This window comes from Cavia porcellus, unplaced genomic scaffold, assembly GCF_034190915.1.
Source record: "Cavia porcellus strain 051 isolate PalLab524CR breed Dunkin Hartley unplaced genomic scaffold, mCavPor4.1 scaffold_2, whole genome shotgun sequence".
NCBI classification, from domain to species: Eukaryota; Metazoa; Chordata; class Mammalia; order Rodentia; family Caviidae; genus Cavia; species Cavia porcellus.
In genome coordinates, this window is record NW_026947485.1 from 1,931,012 (window position 1) to 1,946,382 (window position 15,371).

At 50.3% G+C, this 15,371-nt stretch overlaps 1 protein-coding gene across 4 annotated transcripts in view; it reads left to right on the forward strand.

The window, feature by feature from the left end:
• The window catches only part of Sema3d (semaphorin 3D), a 161,851-nt gene that overhangs the window by 99,194 nt on the left and 47,286 nt on the right, over nucleotides 1-15,371 (forward strand). For all 4 annotated transcript variants that reach the window (XM_063237392.1, XM_063237403.1, XM_063237411.1 and 1 more), the window contains exons 7-9: nucleotides 4,325-4,418; nucleotides 6,530-6,658; nucleotides 14,378-14,520. In XM_063237392.1, coding sequence (XP_063093462.1) covers nucleotides 4,325-4,418; nucleotides 6,530-6,658; nucleotides 14,378-14,520 — 366 coding nt within the window. The remainder of the gene's footprint in view (nucleotides 1-4,324; nucleotides 4,419-6,529; nucleotides 6,659-14,377; nucleotides 14,521-15,371) is intronic.

Consider the following 15,371-nt stretch of genomic DNA (forward strand, 5'->3'; position numbering starts at 1 on the left):
GCATTTCCAAGTTCGCCAGACTGATGAATGGCCCAGCCCTGACATGAACAGAGGCTTGCTTGGAGTGCAAGGGGGTCCAGGTGAGATCTGCTGGACAGGGCCTCTCTGTGGGTGCCCAGTCCTGCCTTTGTGCACCTGGACTTGTGCTCTTTGTGACCAGCCTCACAGATCACACACAACGTGATCCAATGCACACGAGGTTACGTTTCCATGGAGGGAACTGGTCCCCCTGAGTCCTGGAGAGATCAAACCGAGGACTGTGGCTATCCAGGTCCTCCTCCCTAACCAACCTGCACAGCCAGCCCAGACTGGAATGTCTGAGAATCCTGCAGCCCTGAAGTGAAATCTCTGAGCCACTCAGACTTGGCAGCGAATCCTTCATTCTTTATCACTGGTGTAATATTCTCCTTGAGCTTTGATGAGGGCTGATATATTACAGTAGCTCCCTGCACAGGGTGTAATTATGAAGGACAGCCCACTTCCCTGGGGATGTGGCAGCCCCAGGCTAAAGGCCAAACTCACAACCTGCCAGGGAAACAAACAGTGGCCCTCTGACTCTCTAAGTGCTGAAAGGGAATTTAGATGGCGCTAATTGCTTGGCTTGGGACTGTCAAGAAGCCTGGGGCAGGCAAATTTACAAGTTTCCTGAAGAGGAGAATTATGAGAAGTCTGGAATTCTGGGCAGGGTAAGTTTTCAGCTATTGGGAGCGCAGGTAACTGAGTAGCCAATGGGCCGCAGATCGCTAACCTCTAAAAGGAGTCAGTAGTCCCAGAGATCTTAGTCCTTCTGAGGAGTTTAAAAGGCTTTCCGTTCTCAGCAGGAAAGTTTGTGCAGTGCCTGGAGCTGGAGGCAGGCTGTCAGGACTGCTGGCTGCAGGGAAGGGGAGGCAGCTGAGATGAACCCAGAGCAGGCAGGGAGCAGTGGCCTTTGGCTTTATGGAGGAGCGTGACACGTTGTGAGGAAGGATGAGTTGGTGATGATGCCTTGTGCATCAGAGACAGGCTCAGAAGGTTACACCAAGCGGCCACTAGGTCCAGAACTCAAGCGAAAAATCAAGGTGATCATCAGCAACTTGAGCCTTGATGGAGTTTGAAGTAAGACTCCAGCCATTTACCAACTGCATGACCTTAGGAATGCCGCAGAGACTTCTATGATTCTGGTTATTCAGTCAAATGAAGATTGTAGCAGCAACTATGTCCCCGAGCCACGCTGATTATAGATGAGACGGTTGTACACACTTCGGCGTAAGACAACTCTATTCCAGATACTAATATCTGTGCATTATTAGGCAAAGGAACACAGGACACCTACATTTCAATGTTATGTACATACACGTGCACACACGTGCCCACACGTGTCACATAAAGGAACACGGATGTCCTGTGATACGAGAGGCTGGCAGCTGTTCAGTCGTGGTGTTGGAAGGAGGTCTCCCTCTGCAGCAGCTCACCTCGTGCTCAGTGGGGATGACGGACAGCAGCCTGCCTTATTTGGATGACCCTCTTCCTACTGCCTTCCTTATCTACAGACCTCTTCATATCTCTAATAATATTTCAGTTTTTATAGCTCAACCAGGTGCTTTCTGCATAAATAATCAGGCTTAACCAATGTCAAAGGGGCAAATCTTACGAAACTGAAGCCCGCGCGTTGCTGCTTACCTTGAATGTCTGTTGACATCCACTGTTATCGACATCACTTTCAGTAGGTATCCACAAGGGGTTCAGAGTTACGGGATGAAAAACTGGTGGTCAACTTAACACCAGCTGAATCAAATCAGCATGGTGCTGAGCATAGATGTTCCACTTGAGGAAATTTGCCAGCATAAGTAGAGACGTGGAGAAAGAGAGCTGGGCATTGTGGGCTTCTCTAAGTGTTGCTGTTTGAGCTGTTGGTTCTCCTGGAGGAGCTCATCATGACTAGCTTACCCCAGTGTGAGTTCAGCCATTGTCATTGGAGGAGCTCAGGACCTTGTTGGTGAGAGTGGCTGTGGTTCACTTTGGGGGCGCTCTGGTCCTTACATCGAGTATCACTTCCTGGCTCTGGAGAGGAAGATGTGGGCATTTAATCTCCAGGAGAAACTCATGCTGGCTTTCTGGCATGTACTCAACTGTTCTTATTGTCAAAGGAGCTCAGAACTTCCATGTCACTAAGGATGGCTGTGATGCTTTTCAGGACAACCTTGGTTCTTGTTTTGAGCGTGACTTCTCTGCTCCAGTGTAGAGCCCTCAGCCTAGCTGCACAGCTCCTTCACCCCACTGGCACAGACTTTCTAGCTTCCACTACTGACCTTTGGGCCTTGCCAATGCAGATCTGTAAAAGAGACTGGTATGAATCCTTTTCCTGGGCTCTAGACCTCCAGTTGGACTCCTGGGAGGCCTTGTCATGAGCTCTAGGTTTTTATCTGGACTCGTGCAGGACGTTGCTGTGGGATCCAGGCCCTTGGCTGAATATTCTAGGTCTTTAGTGTTGTGGACAGATTTCATGCACTTTCTTGTGTTTAACTCTGGGTGGCCATCATAAAATAATATAAATTCTGTGTCCTGATTCTAACTGTTCTCCTCACAACCCCTGACTACAGCACTTGGGGAGCAGACTTTCTTGGTATCCCCTCTCACGGAGACTGTGAGACAGACAGTCTGTGCTCACTGCCCATGAGTAGCAGTTCTATGGGCCTCTCCCAAGAATTTAAAAACTGAGGTCCACAGGAGCCAAGAGGCCATTTGGTGCCTTGCACGCACTGTTAAGTTCACACAGATGCTGCCGAGCTTTCTAGTGTAACCCTCCGAGATGCCTGTGTTCAGCTCACTTTTCCCTTTGCAGTACTCCAGCGTAGACATTAGGGCCAACCGATCCATTTAACCAGTGGAAATAGCACACCTTAACATCCGTGCAGAGCCCTGGGATCCACTGTCTGTGCACCGCTGCTTTCTCGGCCTCTGTCTGTCTTGACCACAGTTGGGCGCTGCCCCAAATGTAGTCTCCTGTAGCCTCCCAGACCGAGAGTCAGGCATTACTTTTATGGGCTGTTCAAGCCAAGGCACTGGATTCGATCATGTTACATGGTCACACAGAGTCTATAAATTCACTTCCACGCATTTTAAAATCCATGGGTTTGAAATTCTGAGACCAACATAGTGAAGGGCATTAAACTAGAGGCAGCCTGAATTCAGCCTCCCAATCTTCCATTTTCTGGCACCATGTGTCGCTGATTCAGACACGGAGCCCTTTCTGTTCCCAATGTCACACTCCCAAAGCTGGGAAGCTCAGTGGACAGGATGCAGAGTCAGTGGACTGAGGTAGCACCTTCTACCTACAGGGTGACGTCATTCCAGTAAACAGTGTGCTTTCAAAATTAGGGGTCATCACTCCACCCGCTATTGGAGTTGCTGTCCGCTAGTTTTAGAGGCTAGTTTTGGTTACTGTTGAGAGAACAGGGTGAGATCTCGATGACTCCGTACTGTAGCAGCTGATCCACAGACCTCTGCCATGTTGGCCTCCTGCCTGCTTTCTGTGCACGCAGCAGAGATGATTCTCTCCCGAGGTGCCGCTCCAGGACTTCGATGCTGCTCTGTGCAACGCTGCCTTTCTCCAACCGACTGTGCGGGGTGAGCCATCTGCATTTTTGCTGGATGGCAATGTTGTCACTGTTTAAAACATTCTGGCTCCTGCGGTTGCATTCATTATACATTCGTATTTTTCTTGGAAAGTTCAACTTAAGATGTTATTTTTTCCTGAATATTAAAAGTCTGCCAATGTCATTCTGTCTGTGACCACTATTATAAAAATAGACGTTTCAGCCAAAATAACTATGTGGCTTTCGTGTGTACAGTGTTTTCATAATAGTAAAACTACTACAACAGAAGGCTTTTATTGCCCACATGCCTCAACAGCTCTGAAATTATCTGCCCAGCTTAGGACGCTTTTATGTCACAAAGACGAAAACAAAGCCATGGGTTTAAGTAGTTTGGCGGAGCTGCAAATGTCGAGTTACACAAATCACGATGATGATCCTGAAAGCATAAATATTACAGTCATTGTGTTCCTTAGGAGAGGAAGTTGGTTCTGTTCGGCTCAGTGACTCAGTTCCTCGGCTTGGAAGATACCTATGCGTGTGCACATGGTGACTGACCTTGGCGATGGTCCCTCACCAGGTGTGAGCCGGGGGACCAACCTGGCGGCTGAGTGGTGCTTTGAAGAAGCTCCTGCCCTGTGCGCTGTTAGCTGTCCCTGAATTTGTCAGTTGCACTTGAGTTCCTGTCTTCTGTGTTCTTGCAGATTTTGACAGTATTGACACTTTCCATGTGTTGCTATTTCTCGTGGCAGGAAGTCACATTCAAAATGGACCTACATAACCTGGAGTCCGGCAGACTGAAGTGTCCCTTTGACCCCCAGCAGGCGTTTGCCTCTGTGATGACAGGTGAGACCCAGGACACCCAGGCCTTGCATGTAGAGGGCTTTGGGAAAGGTGTGTGCAGGGGAAAGCTCATTTTCTTGAGGAGCTGAAGACAGCTCTGGATGGTTCTTCCCCGCCGCTTGGGGTCGGGATCATAGCACAGGTCTCTGCATGGAGCGCCCTCCTCGGGAGGCCAGGCCCGGCCCCAAGTCTGCAGCCTGCCTGGATGTGAGCCCCGACTGGATTCTTCTCTATGTGGATATCCTGCTTGCTCACTTCAGATTTGGCACCTAGACCCTGGGATTTTCTGACACTGAGCTGTGCTCTTTAGGTCACTATGGGTGAAAATGGGGCAATCCTGTAAGTAAATAAATTAGTAAACAAAGTGAACAAAGCCATAGAGCACAGAAGTACAGTGATAACACCTGCTTCCCCCAACTTCACCGTTACCTCTCTGGGAATGTGGAACTTTTGCTAGCACAGAGTCTTCTCACACTTGGCACGCAGCATTTTTGAAAATGTATTTGATTTTTATTAGTACATGTTTGCAGCACGTTACCCGTACAGGTACCCTGGGAGTCAGCCCGTGTGTGTAACACGTCTTAATTCTGCTTTTCCTCCCTCCCTGGCTGCTCCTGTCAGCTCTTCTTCCTGTCTGCCAAAGCTCTGTTTCCATTTTTTCTTCGATTCTTGCCTTTTAAATAAAAGCCCCTTGTGCAGACCTCAAATTCCGGTAGGAGATGACTCTTATGTGAAGGAGGTGTCGCTGTGTGAAGTGTCTCTAAGGACTGGGGCAGAATCCGCCCGGATCGCAGCTGTCCTCGGTTCCCCTTTTGTGTCTGCGCATGACTGTAGTCTCTCTATGTGACTCCTCTGGCACACATTCAATCAGACGCTAAGCGAGCACCACAGCCATGCCTTAATCTTCACTTGGCCGGGACCAGTGACCTCGCTTTCAAAAGAAAGCACCTGGGTCTCTGTGTGTTTTGAAAATTATACAGCTAAGGTTCAGTCTTTCTCAGTAAACCAAAGAGATGGTTTGTGATTCCCATCTGTCAAGTGGAGTTGACATATTCTTCATAAAAACAAGCAAACAAATGAAAAACCAATAGGTTTGGGCCAGGCCCTGGTAACACTGCTCGAGAATCCAAAAGTAATTTTAGTACAAAGAAGAGAGTTAAAAATTGAAAAGTTGACACATTTTTTAGTTTGGAGCATACTATTTTTCTTCTAAGGTATTTGAATTTTGGGGATTTTGTCTATTTCGAAACGATTGCTTTCTTGTGTTCTTATCAAACTTCATGAGTGATACTGCTATGCTGCTCAGTTTTGGAATTTACTCCTCCATGAAAGGTTCAGGTTTCAGAAAGTATCCTAAGTGTGGGGGACCTGTCATCCTCCCCTTTCCACAGCTGGATTTGCCCTGTTTGGGATTTGTTTCCCCCAGAAGTCCCTTCTGTCATTTTCAGGTTAAAAGTCCCCAGGAATTTGGTGAAAGGCTCATTGGGAGAGACAGCATCAAACAATTTCGGGAATTTTTTAATCCTTTCTCATGCAAGGCAAAATTAAATTGTGATAACAGAATACTATTTTTGTTTTCATATGTAAATATTAAAGAAATGCAAATGATCTATGTAAATTAGCTACTTTTCTTGTTTTTATTAAGCATAGCCCAAAGCAGAGGACCATAAAACTCTCTTGCAATAGCCAAGACCCAGCTTTCAGGGTGATGGGGATGCCCCTGTGCCCCCTGCCCTGCCTGGCCCGGCCCTGAGGAGCACCCCATCCTCCTCCACCCTCCTCTCTCCTTCAGCCCTTCCCTCTCTTCCTCCCTCCTTCCCTGACCCTCCTCCTCTTCCCGCTTCCTCCTCTCTTCCCTGCCTTCCTCTTTCCTCCTCTCCCTAGTGAACCCGAACAAGCTCTGTACACGACTCCCAGGGCCCAGCAGTTTGGTCTGCAGAGAGGGCTCTGTCTCCCCCTCTCCAAGAACAACCACGCATCAACAATGCTTATTTCTCCAAATCTGAAGTGAACTTTATAAAACTGCATTTTGACACCAAGCAGTGCCGCCCCTGGGGTGCAGGTGGCCCAGCATACGGTACACACTCTCAAGAAGCCCCTGTGCTCCCGTGCAGATGAGTACCTCTACTCGGGAACGGCATCCGACTTCCTGGGCAAAGACCCCGCGTTCACACGGTCCCTGGGACCCACGCATGACCACCACTACCTCAGGACTGACATCTCCGAGCACTACTGGCTCAATGGTGAGTCGCGGTTTGGCTTTGATATTTTGCCATCGCTTTGGGGTAGAAATGTAGTTCCTCATTACTCCCTGAGGTGCTTCTGAGCTGGTGAACTTAGCCCAAAGTTGTACCATACATGTGAAGTAATTTCACATGGAGTTAGACAAACTGGATGCTTCTGTGCTCAGTGATCGCTGATATTTACTGAATTCCCGCATCGTCCCAGGCACCACTCTACCCCAACGGGCATTTTAATATTTACAGTGACACACGAGGTGTGTCGCTACTTTATAATCTATAATGCCGAGCAATCTGTGGTTGAGAGGAGGCTGACTGATTTGGTCAAGGTCCCAGCTTGCCGGGTTCGGAGTCGGGGTTCATGGCTGCAGTGGGTCCCCCGCTGAGTCTCTGCTTGCAGGATGGAGCCCAGTCTTGCCTCTCTGCTCTGTGGCCAGGGTGAGAGTGTACAGCTAGCTCCTGTCTTGCATGTATTTTTATTTTTAATTGACATGTAATGTACATTTTTCTTTTCAGTGCACATGTAGTAACTGCACGTGTTTGGGTGCAGTGTGAGACTGAGTGTGTGCAACACAGAGATCAAGTCAAGGCCGAACAAGTCAGAGAGCTTGGCATTTCCTTCCTCTGCCTTAATGTAGAGACATGCAGTGATAACTCCTTTTTTGCTAAGATATATGAGATATAAGTGCACTGTGACAGACATAGGTTTGTCTCATGACTGTTTTATGTAGGAGTCTCATTGTGTTTTAAGTTTTCAAAATATACACTTTCAAATCTGTGTAATGATTCTGTGAGGAGCTCAAGGCTCTTGCTTTGTGCACCGCTCAGCCTTCAGCAGGCCGATAGCATGATGATCCTCTCATGCTCCTGGCTGACACTTGGCTTTGTTCTGTGAGGAATAACCCACCCCTCAGGCAGGCAGACCCTGGGCTGCTCCCACAGTGAGCCCCGGGCCCCCACGGAGGAGGCCACTGGGACGCCACAGGGCTGCCTCTCCATCACTGTGCCATTTAGGCAGGGTCCGCGCAAACCAGGAGAAACACTTTTCCACATTTCTTTAGTCCCAAGCCCCCAGATCCATTTGTTTACACAACAATGTGGTGTCTATAGGACCAAAAAATTGACCCAAGTTAATTTTCATAAAATTTCTTGGTTTGGGAATGACTCTATAGATTTCACCTCTAGAAAGCTTATCAGGTCTCCGAGTTTTTGTAATTTTTTGCACTTTTACTAGTCACTGCTGGCTGTGCACTGACTTGTCCTCTCTACCTCCCTAGATGTCTGGCTATGTGATGCTCTCCCCCGTGACTTTCCCGGAGGCAGAAGGCAGAAGGCTGTTTCTTTGTGTGGGGATGGGGTCCTTATCATCAGTCCTGTTCCTCTCAGAGCTGTCAGTGACTCCCTAAGGTCCACACCTCTGTAAATCAGTCTGTAGCATCCCCACACCATTGACTTAGGAAACATAAGCTCGACCACCGCTTGCCTGGGCGCTGTTATTGTGGGACACTAACAGAATTACCAAGTGGGACCGGTTTCACCAAGCCACTTTCAGGGTTCCCTGTGTGTGGAGCACCCAGGGGTGGGAGAGTCAGGGTGGGCTGAGCCCACAGATCCAGCCTGCAGGGTCAGGGAGACTGAGGCAGTGGTGTCCTCCTCTGTGGATAGCTTGCTCTTAAATTGCAAAGGCAGACCACGGAGGACAGAGAGGGTCCCTGTGTGAATGTGCAGTGCCCAGGAGGGGATGAGACAGAGGTGGGCTTTGGGAATGGGGAGGCCACACCCATTTGAGAGAGATCCTGCCCTCCAGGAATAGGAGGCCCCAAGGCTGCTGGACAGAGCTCAAGATGGGAGGCCAGGAGAAGGGAAAATGTAGGAGGCGGGAGAGGGGTGCCCAGACATCTCTGTGTCAAGCTCATGGCCAGTGGCTGCAGAGTGCCCAGGGGCCCTGGTGCTCGGCACAGTGCTCAGCGCTCCTGTGCCAGGTGACAGGTGACAGGACATGGCTGGCTCAGGACATCTCCAGGTTGCTTCCCTCTTCCTGTTACTCTCAAATTTCCCTGTTTAGTCAGAAACTGTAGCTGTTTTCTTGGTGCTTGAGTGTCTGCGTATACACCCTGACTTTCACGCCTGTGTGACCTGGGGCAGAACGTTCTGAGCATTCGGACGTTGACCTCCCAGCCCATAGCAGCATCCGGTCACCACGGCACCAGGTCAGATCTGCTGTCAGGAGACCCTGGGAGCTGAGCTGTGGCCTCACTCAGTCTGCAGGGAGAGGTGGGCAGTGAGGAGGAGCCCCGGCCGCTCTGAGGCCCTGGTGTCTGCTTAGCAGCTGCAGTGACACCCGCATCTTCCCTGCACCCCTGGGAATTTGGGGACCTCACCCCTCTGCGTCCTGGTGTCCAGTGTCCCAGTGCAGCTGCCACAATGCCAGTCAGCTCTGTGACTAAATGACCTTAAACCTGTGCAGCTGTGTGTCTTCCACCCGCTCTCACATGAAAAGCAAAGATGAGTGTTCTGCACGGGGGTGAAGATGTCACCCACTTAGCTTTGATTGTGTCACTTCGGGTCTGAAATCTAAACTTCTGAGTCTAAATGTAAATGTTTGCCATGATTTTCCTTCCTTTCCAGCCTGCCCTTCAGGACTAGTTTCCTGGTCTTTGGCTCTCTCTACTCCCTCCATGGGTTACACTGAGCTTATCTTCCCTCTGGCAGAGTTTTTCCCTCTATCTAATAGCTCAGCCTGGCCTCAGGGTCATCTGAGCACCTGCTGACCTTGCTGCTTCCCCGCAGCCCTCGGCTGCTCCTCCTGGTCACCACCCATCTCTCCTTTCCTAGCTGCCCTCCCTAGCCTCATGGCTTCCTCTCCAAACAGCTTATCAGCCTCCCTTTCTGACCCTGCATTCCTGGAGGAAGGCTGTTTTGTCTCCTGGCCTGACCTGGGAGGATCACTATTCGCTGGCTACACCCGCAAGATGAAGGAACAAGGGCACCATCGCCCATGCATGAGGCCCCTTGGGAGGGTGGTGCAGCCCAGTGCCCCATGAACTCTGCACCCTCACCTAGGCAACCCACACCTGCTGCCACTGGGGCCACCACACAGCAGCATGAGGGTCGGTCATCAAGGGCCTGAGAGAGGCAGCAAGCTGGCCAGCTGTGGGGAAACCTGGGCAGCATGGCCAGAGCTTGCTCAGGGAAAGCAGCGGGCATAGAGGACAACAGTGCTGCAGAGACCAGGCGGGAAGGGGTCCTTGGGCCGGGGAACTGGTGGAGTGCAGGAGGAGGTCAGAGGTGGCATTTGAGAGCCTTGTGCCCAGAGAGACCCAGTGGGGCACCCTCCTTTTTGAGCCAGTGATTCCCGGGTGCAGCAGCTGGTCCTGGCTAGCAGGGCAGAGAGGTGCATGCAGGCAGACCATGTGGACCTCCACCAGATGCCATCTTGGACATTGCCTTCCTTAGCTTCCTGTTTGACACCGTGAGATGGACCTGGGAAGGGACACATAGGCTCCTGGGTGCCCAGCTGGCCTCCTGTTGGGTGGGCGGAGCAGCTGAGAGGAGAGTGGCCTATACCCCAAATCAGAAGCTACTGGCCTCCAGGCAGAGCCCGGGAAGCTGGGGCTTCTGCCTTCAGGTGGACTGGCCACAATTCATGTGCCACAGAGCCCTGTGCCTGGGCCAGGGGGGCGCACAGCAGTGCAAGCGGGAGCATCTCCCTTGGTGAGGGACTGTCCACTGCCCAGGGCCTGCATCAAGTCCTCTGTCCATGCAGTGCATGGTGCCCACAGCCAATCTCAGGGTGCAGACTTGAAGCCTGCTCTTCAGCTCCCGGCCCCGGCCAGGCCAAGGGAATCGAGGTGCTCTTCGAGTTCTGGGCAGTGGGCTCAGTGTCTTTGCTGGCTTTCCTTCCTCTTGTGTGTGATGGTGGCCATGTACTGTCTGTTTCTGATTAGACAGGAAAAGAATCGTTTGTTAAATTGTCTTCCATCCTTTCATTTTCAGTTTGAATTCCTACTTATTATTGGTTCGTAATGAACTGAATTCTTATCAGTACGTTAATTTAAGCCTTAGGATGTGGGTTCGGAGGATTGCACTTCTTTAGGTGAGCTGCACGGGTCTCCTGGAACTGCCTTTTGTTGCAGGACCCATTGGGGAGCAGGGAGCCCTGCATGCCTGGCTCTGTGTTCGGGCCCTGAATTCAGAGTCAGCGCCCTTCAACCCTTCTTTATGGGTGCTGCTCAGAGCAGCTCCGGTTCTCGCTCAGCTCTGAGAGGGGAGGAGAGTGGAGCCTGCCCCGCAGTGCCCAGCCACTGTCTTGAGCCTCTCACTGGGTGACTCTGGGTGAGACCCAGGAGGCTGCCCAAGCTCCAGGCCTGCTGCTTTTAGCATCAGGAAAAGGGAACAGAGTGGGTCCGTTGATTACTCAAACACCGCTGAGTTCTGTTACCATTTTAGCGTAAAACTAAGGAATGGGACCACTTGGAAAATTAAAACAAACAGTGACGCCTCCCTTGCATGTGCTTTTGTTTTCTTTCTGGAGTAGATGAGGACTTTTGTTGCACATTTTATTTTTAACAGATGGAGGCAGCTTGCATTTGAAGTTTCTGTCTGTAAATTCTCCCACAGAAAGACAGAAATTCTCTTTAAAACAACAGGAAACTGGTGTGGTAAGAAGGAATAAAAGGCAGTTTGGAACTCTGCTGAGCCCTGGGAAGGGTGGGCTCACCTGGAGCCAGGGCAGCAGGAGGAGAGCGGGTGCTCCGAGGGGCAGGCGGGTGCCTCCCGAGTCCCGCTGGCAAGGGCTCCTGCTGTCACATAGGAGTGCATCTGTGCAAATGCGTGACTTCAAACTCCCTTGCTCGTAGGGCCAAAGGGGAAAACTGTGCTATAATGAGGCCCAGGTGCCCATTGGTTCAGTTTTAATTTGTTTCACTCAACAACTAAGCTCTCATTAGTGATAACTATTTTTACCCCAACTTGGCAGCCAGTCAGGAAAGAGCTTCTCTCCTAAATCACTCACGTCAGTGTTCTGAGACAAGACTCCAGTGTAATGTGCAAGAAAGAAACTTTGTATTCTTGAGATGTGTTTTTATTTTTAACTTACATGTGTGCTTGTAATTTAGGTCACAGAACGGTCTTGTCTGCCACTCATTCTTTCCATAGTGAGATTTTGGCACGTAATAAACACGTGGCGGGACCGGCCTTCCCAGGTGGTTGCTTGCAAGGCTCACCCAGAGCCGGCACCCAAGCGAAGGCAAGTTCAGCAGGATCTGTGGTGACGGGCTGAGAAGGGGCCCAGCAATGTGCAGTGCTGCAGGGTGTGTGGGACGGGACCCTGCTCAGGATGCCCTGCTCCACTCTGAGCAAGGAAGATGCCCCAGTGCTGAGCTGCTCCGCCCACCACTGTGGTATGGCTGTGTTTTTCTTAAATGACGAGTGATGGTGTCTCTGTGAGCTCGGCAGGATGCCATGCCGCCGAGTTCAGGTGCTCCAGGACCCTGCTCACCCTACCGCCTGCTTCAGGGCACGCATTTGTCCAGACTGCGGTCTGTTGGCGCTGGATTGAGGCTTTGTAAACTGGGAAGCTCTGCAGATCCCCACCGACACCCAGGCCGTGTCAGGGTCCGCTGGGGTGTCCTCCACTGCAGTCTCCTTTGCTCAGGGAGGCCGTTGCTTAGCCACATGGCGGTCAGTTGTTGCTATCGCCTTCCTGCAGATTTGAACAGAAGAGTCTGCCCTCTTCCACCTGCATATTGTTGGGTCCCAGTGGTGCTTTGGTGCAACAGAAATTAACAATTTCTTCATTTTATACCTTGTTAAAATCATAAACTCACATTTATAAGATTTTTCCCACAGAAATTTTTTTTAAAAACTGACTATATTTACATAAAGCTGAAAAGTTAGTTTGCAATCTAAGAAGGATTCATGGCCAATCTAGCAAACCCTGGGGGCAGGGCAAGAGGAGGCTTCCAGGGCTTCCAGGAGGCTGAGTTAGGAAAGCAGGGATTTAAAGTCTTACATGGCTTCCTAATTTTAGTTTTTATGTAATTTTCCACCTCCGCTGCAAAGCTGGGAAGTTCAGGAGTGCTCAGTCCATCGGAGTTTCACGCCATAAAAAAGCATCAAAGAGGGAACTCGGACACATGGACACATCGTCCTCCTCCTGGTCCCTGCCTGTCACTCAGGCCCACTGTGGTGACAGCACCAACGCCCGGCCCAGGATGCCGTGTGTGCTGCAGGCTACCACAGCACTTCCCCCATTGCGTCCACCCACCCTGCTGCGTTTCAGGGGAGATTTCCACACCCCTGGGCTCCTGGCCTCACAGCCCTTGACAGAGCAAGGACAGGAACACCACAATTTTTCACTTCCCACCAGTATTTTTCCTGTTTTTGAGTCTTCATCTTTTGCACCTGCTGCCTGAGCCCTCAGCCCGGCTCTGCACTGACCTCCTGTTGTTCCATCCTTGAACCTAAAGTCCTTTCTGCCTTTGCAGCAGCCGCTGTCTCTGTCTCCTCTCTGCCATCAGGTGACTGCTTCTGGGCCAGCGCCAGCTGATTACAAGTCCACACTGGGTAAACCCAGGACTTCGCACTTTAAACAAGGACCCCGACCCATTGCCGTCACACCAGTGCCTTGCAGCGGCCATGGTGTATTGACAGCGTTCTGATCTGTCTTGTTTTACTGTACCTGCATTATGGTTATCGTCCTGTTGATACACAGGTGCTGTTCTCAGAAGCACGCATGTGCCCAGCTCTCTGCCAGCTGCGCGTTTGTGGCCAAAGCAAGGGCAGCCTTCATCATCTCAGCCTCAGCGATGAGTCGCATCCATGGGCTGCTTCGCTGATGCGAGGTGCCTGCCGGGGGCCAGCCCACTGGATCTTCACTCAGTGTCTCTGCCGGCTTCCTGCCATGGGGAGCTTGCTCATCACTCGTGAGACCCAGGTCACAGGAACAGCTCGCCTGCGGTCACATTTACAGTAAACAGCAGGGACTGGGTGTAAAGCCAGAAAGGCGACACACTGCGGATGACTCAGGAGGCCGCTATTTGTTTTCATTTATTTTTGCCTTGGGCAGTTTCACAGAATGCAGCAAAGAACACCATAAATGTCAGACTTTAGAATACATGTATGTTTCTTTGCCTAAGGTCTTTATAAAAGGCCACAAGGATGCTGAGGCAGGAGAGTTGTCAGGAGTTCAAAGCCAGCCTGGTCTACACAGTGAGTTCAAGGCCAGCCTGAATTGCCTGGCGGACTCTGTTGCCACCAGGTATAATTGTAGATTGAAAAGACTTTTGAGTTAGTAACTGCATGTTTTGGCCGACAGTGGCGGCTGGCCATGTACTGTGCCGTGTATCATGGTGGTCCCTCGAGGCTGCAGTACCTGGGGCTCCACAGCCCTGCTGGGTCGGGTGGTTATGCTGAATTAAGTCTGAGGGACCTACCAGCGGAATTTCCAGAGCACACCCCTGTCGTTAAATGGTGTGCCACTGTGACACAGGCAACTGGAACGATGCTTCGAGCCCTGGAGTCACCTTCTTGCCCACTTTGCAGAATCCCCGCGACACTGCTCAGGGCTCTTTCTACGGTTATTCATTCACACGTCTCGCTGCCCACACACGACTCTTTTTATTCCAGGTCTAGCCGTTTTACATGCAAAAGCCATTGGAACTATTACAGTCAGATGGTTTTGATGTTTTAATTTATAGATTTTTTTTTCCTTTCAAACAGGAGCAAAATTTATTGGAACTTTCCCCATACCAGACACCTACAACCCAGATGATGATAAAATATATTTCTTCTTTCGCGAATCATCTCAAGAAGGAAGCACTTCTGACAAGACCATCCTTTCTAGGGTTGGAAGAGTCTGTAAGGCAAGATATGTTTATTTATTTATGTCAAATTCTCTATCTATCTATCTCTCTATATATGTAACAATAACCACGCAATGTGAAAATAAAACCAGCCATTATTTACATATTGTAGGGCAGGTTTGGGGAGTTCTTTTAGGATAGATTTATGCTGTCACGTATGTGTGAGTTTTGAGACCCAAAAGTAAAATGAGCAGAAACAGGACTGCGGTGTCCACACATCACGGCTGCTGCCCAGCATCAGCAGGTGCCAGGGAGCAGCTCATCCCTGTCATCACTGGTTTCCCTGTGAGGTCACCTCCTTGTCCAGAGCTAGGAGCTGAAATGTTTTCACAGGATCTTAAATAATAGTATTTTAAAACTGAAAGGGGCTTAACATATTCACTAAGAAGCCTAAACATTAACAAAGTCACATTGTGTGTTTTTATCAAAACACAGACCTCACATGTGCAATTATGTATTTTAACAAGGACCAAAGGAATTTAAAATGTGTTTTACTGTGTGACTCCTAGCTTATTAATCTCTTTTCGGTACTAACACCAAGATGCCATGGGTGTTGGGAACAATGCCGCTTTAATCACAGTCAAGGCAGGAACCAGCGAGGCCTCGAGGCCTCGGTGCTGAGGGTCAGGCTGCTGCTGGATGCTCTGAGGGCCCCGAGGTGTAACAGGGCCGCTTGGCCGACCTCTGATCCCTGGATACTAGTGTTTGTCTGCATTTGTCCCCACTGAGATGATCTTTCCTAAGAGGACAGACACCTGAGCATAAGCGCAGGCCCTGAGGCCGATCAGCACTGTTGCAGGAGGCTTGTCCCCACTTTGCTTTCAGGGTCTCACCCCATTCCTCTTTCCTCT